The sequence below is a fragment of the Saimiri boliviensis genome, chromosome 1 (assembly GCF_048565385.1).
Source record: "Saimiri boliviensis isolate mSaiBol1 chromosome 1, mSaiBol1.pri, whole genome shotgun sequence".
Lineage (NCBI taxonomy): Eukaryota > Metazoa > Chordata > Mammalia > Primates > Cebidae > Saimiri > Saimiri boliviensis.
Genome location: NC_133449.1, coordinates 97,578,427 through 97,598,633, shown reverse-complemented (window position 1 = coordinate 97,598,633; position 20,207 = coordinate 97,578,427). Strand labels below are relative to the sequence as shown.

The 20,207-nt window shown below is 39.9% G+C and overlaps 1 protein-coding gene across 1 annotated transcript in view; it reads left to right on the top strand.

Annotated features, from left to right (window-relative positions):
- The window catches only part of IL1RL2 (interleukin 1 receptor like 2), a 47,545-nt gene that overhangs the window by 19,347 nt on the left and 7,991 nt on the right, over positions 1-20,207 (top strand). Inside the window, exons 5-8 of the mRNA XM_010333644.3 lie at positions 3,577-3,654; positions 9,885-10,014; positions 10,789-10,925; positions 17,241-17,384. Coding sequence (XP_010331946.3) covers positions 3,577-3,654; positions 9,885-10,014; positions 10,789-10,925; positions 17,241-17,384 — 489 coding nt within the window. The remainder of the gene's footprint in view (positions 1-3,576; positions 3,655-9,884; positions 10,015-10,788; positions 10,926-17,240; positions 17,385-20,207) is intronic.

Sequence of the window (20,207 nt, the reverse complement as noted above, 5' to 3'; positions counted from 1 at the left end):
AGATGAGAACTAAAGGCTTGATACTTCTTTGATGTAGACCTTCCTATTTGTCACTAGTTTCCATCACACTTCAGAGTACTTGGGGAGACTGAGCTATTTCTGGATGGTCTGGATCCCTAGGGGGATCTGCTCAGCATGGATGGCTCCCTGCTGCCTTTCCAGGACAGGACGCTTTACTCTGTACGGTCCAGTGACTCCCTGTCTTCCAGCTGTTCTCCCAGAAAGCCCTTCCTTTCTAGTCCTTCCATGTTCTTTGCTGCAACTGTTCATTTGATTTAAATATTTTTGGGCAGTCATCAATTTTAATTATTCTCACTAAAAGCACAGTAATTAAGAAAATTAATTGTATAAGGTGTTTTGATTTTCATGCATTTGGGTTTTATGCTGACCATTATCTCTCTGAAAAAAGCACCTTCCTCATCTTGTTCACAGTTGAATCCCTGGCACTGAGCCCAGTGCCTGGCCTAGACCAGGCACAGATCTATTTATTAACCAAATGATTGACTACTCTAATGAATTAATTTTACATTAGTAACTGGAGGAAAATTTTGAAAGGTGAAATTTGTCAGGTAAAATGAAGAATCCCTTAAGAAGTAACTGGGTTCAGTAGTCTCTACTTCATGTTCAATAAACATTTATTTGTGATCTGTTTTATGCCAGTATTATGGTATGGCCTGATAATTAAAGAATGAAAAGCATTGTTTCTTCTACTGAGAAACTGTCAGTCTGGTGGTGATGAATCTAGAGTTTAAATGGATCATTTTAATATCATGTGCTAAGGGTAGAGTCATAGACAGTGCCCGGGGAGCAGGAAAAGAATAAGAAGGAGCCATGGGTGGCAAGCAAATGGTCTGGGAAGGCTTTCCAAGAGGAAAGGAGTTCCCAGGCGAATTTCAAAGAATGAATAGGGTTCATAAAAGTAAAGAATGAGTATGATTCATAAGAGTGAGAAGGGGTCTCTAGGCAGAGAGAACAGACAGAACATTATAGGACAAAGCATGGAAGTGTTAAGCATTATGTTTATGTTGGATCTAAATGATTTTGTTAGAGCCTATGTGAGTATCTGGTAGGGAGGGTGGGAGCCAAGACTGTGGAGTTAAACAGGGGCAAGGTCCAGGGGGCTGCTTATGCATAGGCTTTACCCTGCAGCCACTGAAGGGTCTGTGCAGGTGCAGAGTCCTGGGGCTGCGTTTGTGCTGGGAGACGTCAGTATTGAGATGGAAGGAAGTCAGAAGTGAAGAGGGCTTTGCAGCTTGGAGACCACTAATGAGGCTGATAAAATATCCAAAAGAGTGCTGATAGTCTCAACTTGGGAGAAGGCCATGGGGGATTTCTTCTTAAAGCAATCATTTAAGAACTCTTTGCTGAGTACTGAACAAAGCTAGGTTCTGTGCCAGGCAGAGAGAGCATGGTGGTGAAGAAAACAGCCACCACCACTGCTCTGATGCAGCCTGAAGGCTGAGAGGGAGGGGAGGCAGAGATTAATCAGATAACTCACTAATAAGATGTGTAATTACAGGGAAGATGAAAGAAATGAAGAAAAGGAAAAAATCTGAGATCAAACAGATGAGGGCCTGGTGAGAAGGCAGTGGCTTGGGGAAAGCTTTCTGATAATAGTGATGTTGATGGTCAGGAAGCATTATGTGGGTGATAGAGTTGGGAAGTTGGGGAGATTTTTTCCAGACTGAGGAAGTAGCAAATGTGAAGGCCCTGATATAAGAGGGAACTCAGAGTATCTGAAGAGTGGAAATCAGGGTTAGAGTGATGATGAATGAGAAAAATTATGGTAAGTGATGAGGCTGGATAAGTAGTCAGGGGCCAAGATCAACTAGGCACCAGCAATTCAGAGTAAGTAGTATGAATTTTATTCTAAGAACAATGACAGCCAGCCAGACAGATTGAAAGCAGGGGAGTAGCATGGCTTGATTCTCACTTCCGAAACAGCAGACCGGCTGCTGTGCACAGAATGATCCATTGCAGGGTGGATCAGAAGTGCAGGTAAGGCATGAAGGCACAGGTAACATGCTATCATTGAAGATGGAGAGATGTGGATGGGTTCAGGGCGTCTTAAGAGGTAAAACCCACAGGGTTTAGCGTTGGGCTGAATATGGGGAGAAATATGACATGGTCAAAAAAGTTAACAAGGCTTTTTGACATGTGCTATTGACTGGATGGTGATGCAATTTAGTGAAATAAAATGACTCTGGAGGAAAACGAGATTTAGGAGTGAGATCATGAGTTTGGTCATTGCTGCATTGAGTAGTATGAGGTGCCTTTGGATGGTGGAGATCCAGAGTAGGTTATGGCTTGTGTGGGCCTGGAGCTTAGAGGAAGGACTGGAGATATGACTTTCAAAGTCATTGGCCCTGAAATGATATTTGAAGAGGTGGGTGTGAATGAAATTGCTTAGAAAAAGAGTGGAAGATAGAAGGCTTAGGAATGAAGAAAAAGACAGACTGAGAAATGAGGAGGTAAAAGTAGTTGAATTTGGTGATTGATTAATTGAAGAAGGTGAAAGAAAAGCTGTTGCCTAGAATGTTTTTGAATTTTACATATATGTGTTCTAGTGGGTGATGTTACCTTAACTAGCTGGAGGTAACTCTTGTTTGAGACATGGTACATTTAAATAGTTTGTGGAATATACAACAAAAGATATGTTTTTTTGTATTTTTTCTAGCTCCTCTCTTACAGCTTTTCCATATCCCACCCCAAATATATAGGAGGAATAATGGAACTAAGTAGGTGATGGTTAAATTTTGGTAGACAAATGGGAGAGGAAAGAAGGAGAGAAAGGCTCAGGGACAGGGAGTCCAGGGAGTCAATACAGGGAGACACTGCTAAAGTTTGGTGGTAGGATGAAAGAGCTGGAACAATAATAGAAGAATACGCAAATGCAGAGTTGGAGGAGGAAGATTAAAACTGAAGATGTGATGAACCCTCATGGATCTCTCATCCAACTTTGACAATTATCAACTTCTGGTTAGACATTTTTCATTTTTACCTCTACCCACTCTCACCAATTTTAAAGACTATTTAAAAGTAATTCAAAAACATGATATTATGTATTTTTCCATCTATATAACATTCTTAAAGGACGAAACTATAGAAGTAGAAAACAGATTAATGGTTGCCATGGAATAGGAACAGCATGAAGGAGTTTTTTTGAAGGTAAGGCAAGAGGGTTCCTATTTCTCTCAAGCTAGCACCTAAGCCAGGCCTTTGCTTATAGCCACAGCTTGAAAGTGTTTTTGGATTATTAATTAAATTTTATTATACAAGCTTACTAGTTTATATTATAAACAATATGATGTATAGTTTATACCAAAATATAATGACCAAAGTGAACTCTCCTCATAGCTCAGCTTCTAGCTATTTTTGTTTTTGTTTTTGGCAATTCAGTTACTTCTGGTTGAAAATGTGTATTTATGGAGTGAGATTTTGTCACATTGTGGGTTTTAATTTTTCTTGAACAGAGCTGATTGATGATCTGCCTTGCAGGGCTTCATGTTACTGCATCAAAGTTTTTGGGAATGTGTATATGTGATTCTAATACAATTTCCTGTGGGTATGATTTCTTAACAGAAAGAGTTGAATATGGAGGAAGTATCCCTAAAATCATTTATCCAAAAAATAATTCAATTGAAGTACAGCTAGGTGAGTAAATCATTGAAGCCATTGAAATCACTAGGGGAAGAGCTTATTATGTCTGCTTCTCCTGGTGAATATTTTAAACCTTAAGGATGAAGATAAATCCCATACACTCCTAGTTTCTAGCTTTGGATATTCCTGACTGAGCTCATGGGGAGAGGAATCAAAATAAAACACCAGAGAGCTGAAGCCTGGAAAAGTTGTGGTGGCAGAGAAGTCTGGCAGTGAACACTATAGGCCTAAAGTGATTACTATAAATTCATTTATGTAAAGGCAATGAAAATGCAAATATTCTTGAAAAAGACAATACATAATATGATATAAAACTACTGTTAAATAATGTTGACCGGGAGTTCTGGATTATATTCCCTCACACTGCAAGGTATATTAAAGGAGTGAAAAAAATCATTATATTGTATTGCTTAACCTACATGAAAAAGAATCGATAAGCGTTGTCTCTGTGATCTAACTAGAAAAAAGGGGTCAAATTATTTTTTAAAATTTAAAAATAATCATTAGTAAAATAAATATGTTGTATAACATCTGAAGAAAAAGCAAATTAAGCAAAAATCCCAACACCTCCCAAAATAGAAAGTTACATATGTCAAATAGTAGTGCATCAAAATACATAATGCTAAAAGTCTCAGAAATATAATACATAAAACAACACAATTGTTTCAGTGGTAGCGAGAGGTTTTAACATACTCTTGCTCTGAGAAATTTACTAGGAAAGTTAAGATTCTACATGGTTCGAATAATATAGTAAAAGTAATGTGTCTAATACATAGATCACTCTCAGAAACATCTATGTAAAACTCAGAGTCCAAAAGAGAAATTGTATAGATCATGGGGCATAATCATGATGCAGTGAATGTAAAAATTTAAAACTAATCCAAAACAATAAAATAATCACACTCATTAAGTATGTGAAGTGATGGCTGTGTTAATTAGCTTGATTTAATTAGTCTATAATACAAACATATCAAAACATCACATTGTACCCATGAATATATATGATTATTGTCAATTAAAACTAAACAAAATTTAAAAATGTAAACAACAACAAAAAATCCATCTTTCAGTTATTGTATTTTTGGCTAGAGAACCAAAGCCATAGTTAAAGAATATTAGAAAATAATGATAGTGAAAATACTTCATATCAAATTTCATGTGTATGACCAATGCTGTACTCCAAACAGGTTTATATCTTTAAATAACACTATTATTAAGTATAGAAATGATTAAAATATACAATTAACCATTTGATTCTATAAAAAGACCAACTAAATAACAAGAATAAAAGTAGAAAATATGAATTTATTAAAGGTAAATAAACTAATACAGTCTGTCCCAGAGTTGGGTAAGGGCAGAAGCGTTGTGGTGGGGATGGAGGAGAAAGATAAACTTCCAGCAAATCTAATCCCCTAAATGCAGAGACAACCAAATATAAAACATTTAGAAATATAGGAAAGTTTATATAAAACAACAAATGATAAAGAGATGAAATCTGTTTAAAAGCCACTAGGCCCATATGTTTTTGGAATAATTCTTTTAAACTTTTAAGGAAATAATAATGCCCATAATAAAGGATAATTGTCTACACATTACTCACTATATGAATAGTCTTAAAAGACAAATTTGGCTGTTTTATCTCTCTTGACTTCCTTTCCCATTCCTGTCTTTATAAATTCTAGCCAATGTGTTTAGATAATTAAAAGGCAAGAGAGGGAATCTTAGAAGTCTTGGAGGGAGGAAAATAGACTTATAATTTGTAAAACTTAATCTCTTGGTTTCTACTTAGAAATTTTAACAAAATTAAGCAAAAAACTATAATCACGAGCATTTGCTTACTAATGTTATTTTAATACAAAATAAACACTCAAAGTTAATAGAATTTTTACATGCCTAAAATAGCATATATTTTGTAATTGGGGAAAACAGCATTCACATTTGCAATACAAGTAACAAAATAGTAAGGAACAACTGAACAAGAAATTAGAAAGACTTGTCTACATGATTAAAAATGCAACATTTTAAGGTGGAACATAAAAGAATATGTGTTTTAGTGAAATTCCAAAAGATGTTTCTAAATAGAAACAGTATTAAAATGTTATTTCTCCTAGATTAAATAATTCAAGTTTAATATAATACCAATTAAATTTTACTGAATATCCTAAAACTTGTAAAAGCATTTCTAAAATTTCTGTCAAAAATGCTGGAAAGAGTTAGCCAAGAAAAATTGAATAGAAGAAAAAAGAGAGCCATTTCCTCGTAAGTATTAAAATGTATTATAAAAATATAGATCATTAGTATGTCAACAAGATTGCTGACTAGGGGTTTCTAGCACTAATTCCCCTACAAAAGGGCCAAAATATCAAATAAATAGCTACATTTTGATTAGAGTGTCTGAAGGAGAGCACTAGAGTACAACATAGAAATGATGGAGTCCCTACGGAGCACAGAAACTCAGGATGGCAGCATAGGCAGGGGAGGAAATTACCCTTTCTCTGTAACTCTGTTTCCCCCACCAAGATTGACTTGGAGCCAAGAGAAACTTCTTGCAGCAAAAAGGTAAGCAGAAGACCCCTGCAGCCTTCATTAGTATGACAGACACCTGCAGTTCTTGCTACAGAAGAAATCTGCAGTCCTCACAGGCCCTGAGTCGTGTAGGGAGCAGCCTGGAGTTCTCATGGCTGTATTGCTCCAATGCAGGAAACTACCTTGTGCACACCCTTATCCCCCATGACTCACTCTGCTACAGCATGGCACTATCTTGGAATTGTAGCTACTGTTACAGTGAGTCCCATTGTGGGGGCCAGTAGCCACTGCATCTCTCCACCCCCAAGGGCTCAGCCATCATTCCACCATGTTCATACCGGTGGCTACAACTCCACAATCCTGGTTACTTGGAGTATAAGCCCTGTGAAATACTGTGATCCTCATGCTCAAATGCACATAGTGCTCTGCTTTCTGTATGGACAAGCAGTCCTGCCCAATGGGGAAACTTCCCCTGGCCAGCAGTTCTACTCTGCTCACCCTCATACCCATGAGGGTGTATATACTCACCCTAAGCCTGAGAACCAGGCCAGCAGTCCTGCCCTTGGCAAGGCCACACCCCATTTCCATTGGACCTACTGTGCATGCACACACACCCTTGGCCTGAGAACCAACCTGGTAGCCCAGCACCCTGCAAAGCCATGCCACTGTCAGTACAAACTCTTGCAGCCTAGGCCACTGAGATACTCAAAGATATTGCAGATGTGGATTGTAATTGAAGAAACTGTATGAAGACTACACTTCTGTGACTCTAGAACCAAAGACAACATGCTCTATTTAACTGACATGCTAGGATGCATCTACAGAAAAAATCTTTCTCTAAGAAAGCTACTCCATAAAATTAGAAGAGGTGATTGTTGTACCAGATGTGCAGCTATCAACATAGGGACACAAGAAACATGAAAAAACAGGAAACATGACATCTCAAAGGAGCTCAATAATTCTCTAGTAACAAACCTCAAATAAAATAAAATTTACTAAATGTCTGAAAAGGAATCCAAAATAATGATCTTAAGGAAACCCAGCTAGATAACAAGAGAATATAAGCAAATAATTCAATGAAATCAGAAAAACAATTTATGATCTGAATAAGAAATTCAACAGAGAGAGATATTATTAAAAAAAGGACCAGAAAGAAATCTGAGCTTAAGAAGTCGGTGAATGAAATAAATGCAATTGAGAATTCAACAACAGACTAGATTATTATATAACAACTTACTTTGTCTCTTCTTATAATTTTAAACCTTTACCTGATATAAGTGTAGCTACTCCTGGTTGCTTTTGTTTTCCATTTGCATGGAACATCTTTTTTCATCTCTTCACTTTCAATGTATATGTATTCTGACTGGACCTACTGTGAGTTTGTGAATAAAGTAAGTCTCTTGTAGGCAGCACATAGTTGGTTCTTGTTTTTTGTTGGGTTTTGTTTTTTAATCTATTTTGCCACTATATGTCTTTGAATTAGATAATTTAATCTATTTACATTCAAGATTATTATTGATCAGTAAGAACATGAGAACATGACTCCTGACATTTTGTTAGTTGTATTCTGGTTGTTTTGCAGATCCTGGTTTCTTCATAAAGAATTTTGTGATTATAATAGACTATTTTGAGCTGATTATAATTTAACTTTGGTCACATAAAAATATTCTAGACATTTATCCTCCCCCTAACAGTTTATATTTTTGTTGCCTTAATTCACATCATTATAGGTTATGTGTTCCTCAATTACTAATTGTGTCTGTAGTTATTTTTGAACATTTTGACCTTTAAACTTAGTAATAGCAGCTTGAAAGATTTACATAGCACCATTATAGCATTGAAATATTCTGAATTTGATTTTGAACCTCTGCTAGTTTTGTGCTTTCACATGTTTTTATGGTGGTAATTATCATCCTTTCACTTTCAGTTGCATCATTTCCTTAGGCATTTTTTTGTAAAATTGGTCTAGTAACAATAAGTTCCCTCAGTTTTTGCTTGTCTGGAAGGGACTTCATTTTTCTTATATTTCTGAAGAATAGCTTTGCTGGATATAGTATTCTTGGATAGCAGTTTTTATTTTCATTCAACACTTTGAATACAATATCCTTTGTTCATGAATTGGAAAAATTAATATTGCTCAAACGTCCTTACTACTGAAAGCAACTAACAAGTATGGAAAGGAAATATTCAATGCAATCCCTATTAAAATACCAATGACCTTATTTTGACAAAAAGAGAAGGTACAGTCCTAAAATTTGTATAGAACCACAAAATATCCTGAATAGTCAAAGCAATCTTGAGGAAAAAACCAAAAGGCTAAAAACCAAAAATAAAGCTGGAGGCATCACACTACCTGACTTCAAAATATACTGAAAAGCTATAGTAATCAAAATAGCATGGTATTAGCATGAAAACAGCCACAGATCAATGGAACAGAATAGAGTCCAGAAATAAACACACAAATCAACCTCCACCTGATATTTGACAAAAGTCCCAGAAACACACATTGAACAAATAATAGTCTCTTCAATAAATGGTGATGCAAAAATTGGATATCCACATGCACAAAGATGAAACTAGACCCCTATCTTTTAACATATTCAAAACTCAACTTGAAATGATTTAAAGACTTAAATATAAGATCTGAAACTATGAAACTACCAGAAGGAAACATTAAGGAAATGTTCATGTCATTGAAATGGGCAAGGGTGTTTTGGATGTGACCTTAAAAGCACAGACAATGAAAGTAAAAATAGATAAATGTGATTATATCAAACCAAAAAGCTTCTGCAAAATAAAAGAAACAATCAACAGAGTGAAAACACAATCTACAGAATGGGAGAAAATGTTTGTCAACTATGCATCTGACAAGGGGTTAATATTCAGAATATATTAGGAACTCAAACAACTGAACAGTAAACAAAAACAAACAAAAACAGAACACAAATAATTTGATTAAAAAATGGACAAAAGACATTACTTCTGGGATTCAGACAATATCCTGTTTTCTTGATAGGGTGAAAATGTAGATATTTGCTTTATGATAATTCATTAACTCTACATTTCTATTCTATACTCTTTCATGTATATGTGTTGTATTTCACAATCCAGTTTTTAAAAAAATCACTTAGAATAAAGGGCACTCCTTGAATGTTACAATTTACTATACTAATGGGACAAAATCCACTGAGACTATAAATTGATGAAATATAATTTGTGAATGCATGTAGAGAAAGGATAAGGGAAAGAGGGAAGGTGTTGCGGCCACATTTATTGAAGTCAAAATGTCACTGGATTTGGTGTTAGAAATCTAGAGTTAATATCTCATTTCTTCCTCTAATTAATTTGGGTAAGTCACTCCATCTACCCAAATTTCAGTTTTTGCATCCTTAACATAGGCATAAAATCACCTCCCCCTTTCCTGCCATGTAAAATTGTTTTTACATGGCATTTGTATACTTGATGATGTTTGGCAATGTATGTGTATCTGTTTACAATGGATGTCCTGGAAGTCCACTTGCTCCTCATGATTTCTCTCTAGGAAGAGAAAAAGGTAGATTAACATTAGCCTGGGTGGGTATTTCTGGTAATCAAAAGGTATTCGAGGCTCGAGAGTAAGATGCACTTGTTATCCAGGTGTTAATAAATTTGAAAGTTTGTAGAATTTTCATTGAATATTGATGATTTTGTTTTTTTAGGCACTACCCTCATTGTGGACTGCAATATAACAGACACAAAGGATAATACAAATCTACGATGCTGGAGAGTCAATAACACTTTAGTGGATGTTTGCTATAATGAATCCAAACGAATCAGGGAAGGGGTGGAGTAGGTGTTTTGTTTTTCTGAATTCTCTAAAAGCTATCAAGTGTTTCTCCATCTAAGTGAATCTGGTGTCACTACTGCCTTCTCCTACTGTCTTTGCCTCTCAATGATTCATGTTATCAATTCCACCTACCATATAGTGAGGGACATATGTATCCCTCAGAGCAGTAAGATCTATTTCTCTCCACTACTGCTTAAGATTAGTCCCATTTCCATTCAGTTATATGATGAACCATAGGCCTTCAAAGCTTAATGCCCTGGACATACTAGGCAAACACTGGAAATGACACAAATGTGTATTTTGCAATAGAAGAAGAAAGAAATAGTGGTATAGTTTATTACTATACTAAAGAAGCACCAAAGGGAAGATAGTGCATAATAATTAGCTAATTGAATGGGTATAAACTCAAGTTATGATGGTATAAATGGAGTGGTGTAAATAAAACTAATGAAGTCAGAAGGCAGAGGAGCTTGTATTGGGTTCTGCAGTGTGGATAAATTAGGATATGTAGAGAGGAATAGGGGAAGGGCCTGTGGGACTGAGGATGGTGTCTGTAGCTAACAGAACCATACATCCTTGACACTATGCAGAAGAAAATGCAGATTTGAAAATATACATTCTACATACATCACTGGGCCGGTCAGCAAAGTATTCTTAGGATAACATGATAGTCCAAAGTGTTCTCCAAGAAAACACTTTATCTCCAGAAAACAGATTCTAAAATATGTTGGGTAAATATAACTCATGTATTAATGACTGGCTCTTTTCTTTTGTAGAAGCTATGTCTCTTTTCAAGAACATAATTTGTACACAGTAAACATCACCTTCTTGGAAGTGAAAATGGAAGATTATGGCCTTCCTTTCATGTGCCATGCTGGAGTGTCCACAGCATACATTATACTGCAGCTTCCAGGTAATACTCCAGTGGGTTACACACTGTTCAGAGTGTTCAAAACGACTGCCTGGAAACACATCTGAAGGAGAAGTGACTCTAAATGCTCAGTGTGAGGCATCAGGGTGAGATTAAAAGAACAAACTCAATATGAAATCTACAGAAAAGCTCATGCAATGGCTCATCATGTTCTTGGAGCAAGGCTGTGATTTTATTGCAGTATATTTTGAAAGTGCCATGTTTTCAATACACTGAGATTTTATACATCAAAACAGAAAGAAAACAAAAGCTTTTCTTTATTTAGCATGATTGCCACATGTTTTGCTTTTGATTTTGAGCTTTTAGATTTTTCATAAATAATTTGATATAAAGTCAAAATGCCTACGTATGTTTTTACCATGTAACTTTGTAAAATTATCTATAGAGGCTGAATTCTGAATATTTAAGCAGGAAGGCTTCTGTCTGACTCAATGTGTATACAAATTACACTCTGAGCACCTTACAGAGCTAACTGATTATCCATTGGAAGTGATAAAGTCAGTGTATAGATAGTGGAGGGTGAAGCCACAATCTTGAGAACAACTTTGAATTCATAACGTATCAGGGGAAGTATATGAAATACTTTGCTAAATGCTGTGAGCTTTACCAAGACAGTTGTTCTTCTTGAGTCTATTAATATCGTTTGTGTGTGTGTGTGTGTGTGTGTGTGTGTGTGTGTGTGTGTGTGCGCGCGCACATGGCTAGCTACATGAAAAAGAGAGGACTTGAATTTGCTGGTGTTCTTTAATGATCAGTTGCACTTACGCTTGCATATATCCAGCTAAAGTCCCACCAGAAATGTTTTTCTAGACCGTAACAGAAAGCATGGTGGTTGCTGTACGGAGTTAGCAACTGTGCCTTTGCCCTCGCCGAGCTCCTGGCCTCCTAAGTGTCCCTGATCTCCCTTAGAATACCGGTGAATAGGCATCTGCACATGGCAGCTTGCAGCTCTGGGTGTGCACATTCTCTGCCTCACTTTTGTGTCCTGAAGTCCAGTGTTGTTCTGGCCTCAGCTGCCCTAACTGTGAGTGAGCACAGTACCCTCTCCTCACCCTGGGTGCATGGGGAATCCTTGGGTTGTGTCATGTGGGAGGACCCTTGGGCTCATCTGTCACCACTGCCTATTTTTTCTCTTCTCATTGGCTTTTCCTTGTCATAACGTGTCCCTTTCCGTCACTTTTCCCCAGTCAGTCTTGTGTTTGCCATTTCTCTCTCTGGTACCTCTATGAGGCTCCATCATCTGTGCTGATTTTCTTTCTGTGTCCTCGACCCTGTAATCTCTTTCCCCATTATGGTGTCGACTGTCATCCCCAGGCAGGTGCAAACAGATTCTAAATATCCAGCTGTGTTCTGTCTTCCCCCATGACAGCCCTGCATTTCTAACTGCATATGGGAGTGCTGATATACTGGCTGATGTCAGAAAGCATGTTTAAACTCTCCAACCTCCTGGTTCTGTTTTTCTTACCTTTGTTAAGGGACTCCCGTATCTTTCACATTGCTCAGGCTCAAAATCTGGAGTCATTCTGATGCCTTCCCTAATCCTCCCTCATGCCAAGGCCCAGTGAGTTGCCAAGTTCAGTGGATTCCTCCCCTCCTGTCCACTCCCACTAACAAGCTGGATGGTAGAGTGGCTCCTGCCCTGGACTTTAAGGCCAGGTTTTCAGGGTCAGATCCTACCTTGTCTGCTTAGGAGCTGTGTGAGCACAGCACTGTCACTCAACTTCTCTGTGCCCGTGTCTCAACCTGTGAAATGAGGAGAATAGTATCTTTCTTCCACAATTGTAAGAAGCAGCTGGGATTTTCTTTTATACCTTTTTATTGTGGAATATAACATACATATATGTTATAACACATGCACATGTATGGCACAGGACGTGCAGAATATCTGCATCATATAACAAGTCATTGTATAGCAAACACTCATGAAATTATCACCTGGAGTAAGAAAAATGCATTGCCTGAAAAACCCCTGGATGTTCTTCCTGATCTTCCCTTCTTGATAACCATCCTCCAACTTTTAGGAAAGTCATTTCCTTGAGTTTCTATTTATGCTGCTAGTCCTAAAAATACAATTTATTTTTGCCTATTTTTGAGTTTTATATTAAGAGAATTATATAGTATGTTTTATTTTCTTAGGTGTGGGGGCTTATCAGTGTATCATTGATATAGCAGGTAGCGTAGTTCATTGATTTACATTGTTGAATCCTATTCCATTGAATAACTAGGTCACAGTTTATCCACTGGGCTATAAATATGTGGTTTGCACTGTTTTGAGTTTGGAACTATTAACAAATAATACTGCTATGGAAATTCCTGTTCATGTGTCTGTGTACCCATGTAGAGGCATCCCTCCAGGACAGGAGTCCCCAAACTACGGCCCGCGGGCCGCATGCGGCCCCCCTGAGGCCAATTATCCGGCCCCCCGCCGCACTTCAGGAAGGGGCACCTCTTTCATTGGTGGTAAGCACAGTGAGAGGAGCACAGTATGTGGCGGCCCTCCAACTGTCTGAGGGACAGTGAACTGGCCCCCTGTGTAAAAAGTTTGGGGACGCCTGCTCCAGGATATATCATTGAGAGTAGAACTGCCAGGTGAGAGTCTGTCATTAACATTTCTACGTAATGCAATACTGTTCCTCAGTGTGATTCACTGATATTTACTACTAGGCGATGAAACGGAAACTCTGGCTTGGCATTCAGGGCCTCCCCGATCTACTTGTTGCCACTCATTTCCCAGTTGTCACCTTCCTCTACGCCACAGAACAGAGAGCCAGATCAGAGACAAAGGTGGCTCTTTTGTGGGCTCATATTGTGACCAAGGAGGTGACTTTGGGACCAGTGGAGAAATGTGCGGTGGGTCAGTGAGGACAGGTTGAAAACCTGTTTTCACCCAAGCAGAGCCTGCTGGCGTTTCTCCCCTCTGACTCCCGTTAGCTTACAGCAGAAATGCAGCCTGGCTTAGGCCAGAGAGAAAGAGAGGGAGACCCATGGTTTCCCAGCTGGAGGAGCCCTACCCTGCACCCTCACAGCAGCCCTGAAGCAGACACCCCAGGGAGCACCTACCTGGGGCACTCCAAGCTGGCACCAGCATACAAAGTGGTCAGAAATGTGCTGCTAACCCTGAAAGGACTGCCTAATAAATCACAGTTTGACTTCCAAAAACAAACAAACAAAAACAAACAAACCAGAGTCCACCTCAGAGAAAAGAGGGGAAGCTGTTGTATGAAGCCTTGCCGATTCTACAAGACCTGAAGTGGTTATAACCTAAATCTACCCCAATCTAGAAGTTTGAGTTCTTTATTGGATAACCTAGACTGAAGCTGACCAGTGGTGATTTCTATGCCGATACTGACTTGTTGAGCTATCTGAAAGCACTGTGCTCCGAAGGATTCTGAGGCCAAGTCCAGGCTCAGAGGAGCTAATGCTGTGACCAGGTAGTTCACACTTGTCAAGCTTGTGGAGGCATGGAGTCCTTCATCCCCTTCGTTTTAAGCTCATGCTTCCTAAATCCCTTAGTTCCTGGCAACACTCGTTTTATCTCAAATGTGGAGTAACCTTGGTTCTGCTGATGTTGTGTTGTCTGTCCTGACTGAGCTCCTAGGAACTTCACCCTCTTAAGTCCAAACCTCTGGTTGGTTTACCTGGGGACAGAGCTAATGTTATAGCTTCTCCGTTTGACTGCCTTATGTTTGTTGAAGACACTTCCAGTTTTGAATCTTATTTGGTTCTTCTGAAGCAGGGTCTCTAGAAAATTGTTTAAATTGGCTTTGTTCTTCTGTGAATTTGCATATTACTTGTGCTCACCCACCATCTCAGTTGAAGGCTGTAGTAGTCAAATGACCCAGATGGTGAATACCAACCTTAACCTTAACAGGACATCTGGTACATCAACAGTGTGCTTCCCTTTCATTTCTATTTCAAAGCCCCAAGTCCTCTAGATTTATTCATTAATGTCCTGTTTCCAATTTAATTATCTTCTCGCTTGTTTACAGAACAGAGGGCATCAACGCTCCTGAATGCAATGAGTAAAGAGCCCGAGAATTTTAGAGCATCACTTCTATCTCCGTGCCAGAGGCTTTCTGAGCCTCATCAGTACTATGGGCATAGTCTTCCTGTTGTGACAGTTAACAATACCAAGATCTCTGAAATAGACACCGAACACTCCCAGACACAAGCCTTCCCAAAGGGAGAGGTGGCAATGTCGCCCCCAGAAGGAATTATAACAAGAGCTGGGAAAGGGCAAAGAGGAGTGGAGGATGGGAAAGCAGGAGGGATCTGTCCTATGATTGAAGTGAGAGGTTGTCACAGGTGGCCAGGATTGGACTGAACACCAGTGTGTAGTGTAGCACATCTATACTGGCTGCAATGGGACTTAATGAATTTTTTGGGCACCAAATGTGTTCTTAGTTATTGTGCCATGTATTTAATGACATGCAATAGTAAATGGGAAATCTTGGGCCTCAAGATGCTTACAACATGGCCTGGCCTAGGGTAGGTGGCCGTAAGCTCTTTGATGAGTATTTTACAGCCACTGTGGAAAACATTATGGCGGTTCCTCGAAAAACTAAAAATACAACTACCATATGATCCAGCAATCCCACTGCTGCTTATATACCCAAAGGAAAGGAAATCAGAATATTAAAGAGGTATCTGCACTCTCATGTTTATTGCAGCACCATTCACAATAGCCAAGATATGGAATCAACCTAAGCGTCCATTAAGGATGAATGGATAAAGAAATTGTGTCATAGATGCACAATGGAATATTATTCAGCCATTAAAGAGAATGAAATCCTGTCATTTGCAGCAAAGTGCATGGAATTGGAGGTCATTATGTTAAGTGAAATAAGCCAGGCACAGAAAGACACATATTGCATGTTTTCTCATACGTGAGAACTAAAAAAAATTGATCTTATGAAGGCAGAGAGAAGAATGGTGGTTACCAGAGGCTAGGAAGGGTAGTGGTGAACGGGGGATAAAGAGAGGTTGGTTAACGGGTAAAAAAAATACAGTTTGATAGTAGGAATGAGAGCTAGTGTTTGGTAGCTCAACAAAATGACTATAGATAACAATAATTTATTGTATAATTCGATATAACTAGAGGAATGGATTTGGAATATCCCCAGCACAAAGAAATGATGAATGTTTGGGGAGATAGTATCCTAACTTCCCCGATTTGGTCAATACACACTGTATGTTTGTTTCAAAATATCCCCCATAAACATTTGCAAACGTGTACCCCATAAATATGTGCAACTATTATGTGCCTATAAAAATTTTTAAAAATTGAAGTGCCCTAGGGGCTCAGAAAAAAAGAACCCCATCTTCCTCTCCTCCTCTGCCCACCCCACCATCCAGTGAGGACCGGAGGATCAGGAAGGGGCTGAAGAAGGAAGTGGTGTGTGAGGTGGGTTTTAAGAATAGGATGGATTTTCCTTCCTCTCTCCTTCTTCCTTTTTTTAAATTCTTTCCTTCCTAGAGGGCCTTCTTTGGTGTATGGGTTTGGGCTGTGGTAAGGCAGAAGCCATGCTGTTCCTTTCCTTGGATGTGTAGGAGCATGTTTCCAGGGACTTGAAGTTCCAGAGGAGCTGGTTCTGCTCCTTGGCTGTCTCCTGCCCACCAATTAGGCTCACAATTGCTCTGCAATGTACTCACGAAGCAGAATAGGGTGTAAACATTCTTTCTGAGACTGTGTCTTTTGCACAGGCACCCAGCCTGGAAATCGATGGCACAGAAAGGATGAGGCAAGAGTGTGGCTCTTGGCCTGTCTTGTGGAGTGAGCGGTGCTGGCTTCCAGGGGAGACAAATGTTGGCTCTTTCAAAATGATGGGAGTCCAGCTGTGCAACTTTGAGTGGCTGAGAAAGCAGTTATAATAGGATTGGCATCAAGAACAGACAGCAGAAACAGCTGGAGAAGGTGCCCCATGAACGTACTCACCCTTCACCTCTGGACAGTCTCATGTTGACTCAGCAGAACCTGGACATGTGTCTTTTCAAAGCAGTCCTCACGCCGTTGGGTCCATGCTGCGTCTGCCACTGGAAACTAGGGCTCTGCAGGCTTTTACTCTCATAGGTTCCCAGGAGCTGACTTGTTTCGTAACAATCATGGTCCAGATCAGATTATTCTGCTCCCATACTCCTTATTTGGCTTTAAAGAAATATTTAAGCAGTGCCCTCATTGACAGCCAATACCTTTCCATTTGGCATTCATAATATGATCTATATTCATAAACAATGTAATGGACTCTTTGTATCATTATCATAATTATAATTGTTTTATTTTTTTGCTGTCATTTGTAGCTCCAGATTTTCGAGCTTACCTGATAGGAGGGTTTATTGCCTTGATGGCTGTGGCTGTGTCTGTTGTGTACATCTACAACATTTTTAAGATTGACATTGTTCTTTGGTATCGAAGTGCCTTCCATCCTACTGGGACTGTAGAAGGTAAGTGTGTGTAATCACTGAAAAAAGGTCTCAAAATTGGCAGCCTCTTATACATATACAACTATTTCAAATATACTTTGGTGTATTTTACTAAGTTGTTGGCAAATTTAGGAAAAGGAATCTCCTTGGAACTGCCTATGCTTTAGAGAAATGATTTGTCCCTAACCACCAGCACCAATTGGTCAGATAAGGTTTAAGGCTCTTGTGATTGAGGAAATGTTGGCTAAGTAGCAGGAGGAGATCATCTTCTACGTCCTGCTGCAACCATGTTACAAAGGTTTCCACGTCTATCCTCCATCCACTGCAGGAAAGTTTGTCCAAGAGCAAAGTTCTCTCCATCCATGATGTGTGCTCAGCACAGCGGGTGCTTTTGTAGAATCTGTTTCATGGAGAGGGATGGGCTGCCTGCGGTTGGAGCTCTCTCTAGGCCCTGTACTTGGTGCCTGAGGGGATTTAAGTCTTCAACTCTCAGCTATGGAGAGAGATCAACCCAAGTTTGAATGTGACTTCTCCACTTACTCCCTGTGTAAACTTAGAAAGATATTTAACTTTTTTCTTTTTCTCAGCTATAGAAAGGAATAGAGGAAGGAAGGAAGGAGACAGGGAGGGAGGAAAGAGAGAGAAACAGACCGAGGAAAGGAGAGAGGGAGGGAGGAGGGAGGGAAGAATGGAGGTCGGGAGAAAAAAAAGAAAGCAACCGGGTGGTTGGGGAAGAGAGGGAGGAGAAGGGAGGAAGGGAGAAAAGAAGGAAGGACGCCAGGCACGGTGGCTCACGCCTGTAATCCTAGCACTTCGGGAGGCCAAGGTGGGTGGATCACAAGGGCCAGAGTTCGCCTGGCCAACGTGGCGAAACCCTGTCTCTACTAAAGATATAAATAATTAACCAGACATGGTGGTACGCACCTATAATCTCAGCTACTCGGGAGACTGAGGCAGAAGAATTGCTTGAACCTGGGAGGTAGAGGTTGTCGTGAGCTGAGATCACGCCATTGCACTCCAACCTGGGCAACAGGAGTGAAACTCCACCTAAAAAACAGAGAAAGAAAGAAAGGGAAAGTGATTAAATCCTGCTTTTTGACAGTGGGAATAACTGAGCTGAAGTACAAGGAAGCATTCAGCTGGGGTGTGGGGCACAGGGCAGCCTCTGTTGCTTGTCTGGAGGTCAGAACAAATCCCCATCACCACAGCTGTGGGTGTCAGTATCCCTTCCAGTGCTGTTTGGCAGGGAAATGCCTCAGTGTGATCCTGACTCCTGAGAGCCTGGCATTTCCCACCATGGTGGTTGTGACTCTTCATGCTACTTTTTTTTTGTTTTGTTTTGTCTCAGAACAGACACAGTCTATTAAGGCCTTGAAAAAGTAATAAATCTGCTTTAATATTTCCTAATTAGATGGAAAAATAAATATAAGCTCAAAGAAGCTCGTGCAGCTGAACCTGTGTGGAGACGCACAAATGTATACCTTTTAAGTCCAGGGGCTTGAGTGATAAGAGCAGGAAAGGGAGGGAAACTGGGTGTCCAAGAATGTCTTATGGGCAGCTAAAACATAAAAGAGGTCCCTGGCATCAGGTGCTTTCTTTGCACATAAAATACACGGCACAAGTTGTTATCCACACATTTGATAAAACATAGATATTCTAACTTGGACGTTTTCCTAATTAAATTTCAGGATTCAAAATTAGCAACCCGAACAATGTAGAAAGCAATTAACTCCTTTTTAATTACAAAAGTCACCTGAACCTTAAGTGCCCAGTACAACCTGAAGTGCTTCTAGCACTGTGGATAGTTCGATTGGGCCTGAGGGGTCTCCGTTTTTGGTTCTGGCCTCTGCAGAAGCCACTCTGTCTGAGCACACCCATGTCTTTGAGCAGAAGACAGTTCAGTCCCTACCACTTACTGTTTTCTGACACAGATGTGAGTGGTCCCGTTGCTTTCTACTTTTTGACTAACAGAAGGCTGTGTCACTTTACGTATTCTTCCTGGAAGCTCAGGCCCCATAATGTGTCTCTCTCATGCTCTCTCTCTCTCACTGAGTCACTGCGACTCCCAGGAGCGTGACTATAGCTGTGACTTATGGGTGTTGTGCAGAGTGTGTGGGGAGGCTGCTAGTGAGGTCGAGTTTAGCAGGAAGAGAAAACAGGAATAGTGACTCACGCTGAGTAGCGGGGGGCTGGGCAGATGAGAGTTAGGCAGTCCTGCCCTCTGCCAAGACTGGGACTTAGCCCAGATTCTGCACCAGTGGGAAGAGGATTTGGCAAGGGAGGCCGACAGGCAGCCAGGGGTTCTTCTTTTCTTTATTTTTATTTTGCTTGATTCAGGAAAGTATGTGTGCATTTTATGATGAAATTCTCTACAGCTCCGCCTACAAGAACGACCCCATAATATCTCTGTGTGTTGGCTTTCCCAGTGAGCTACTAATGAGACTCTGAAATTAGTCCCAGGGCCTGTTTACGTCCTTGTTCCCCTTGATGATAGTTTCTGAGTTAAATCAGGAAATACCGATTAACAGATGAAAATGAGGAAGCGAGAAATAATGTCCTCCTTAGGATGAGTTGTTTATCCTGACTGGGTCAGCTAAGCTTTATCACTCAATTAATAATTTGGTGTGCATGACTCACCGTTTTAGGTGGAGCCATTGACAGGCCTGGCTGAAGTCAGCAAGTTCTGTATCTTCTCCAGCAAGCAACTGGAGCTTCGAAAATTCTCCTGGCAGGGGTGCATGCGTGTAGGAGGATGGAAGGGTCTGTGTACACATCTCCTAGAGAGATTTCGGTATGCCTCACCTTACTCCAAATAGGTCTTTGGAGAACGCGCATGTAGAATAG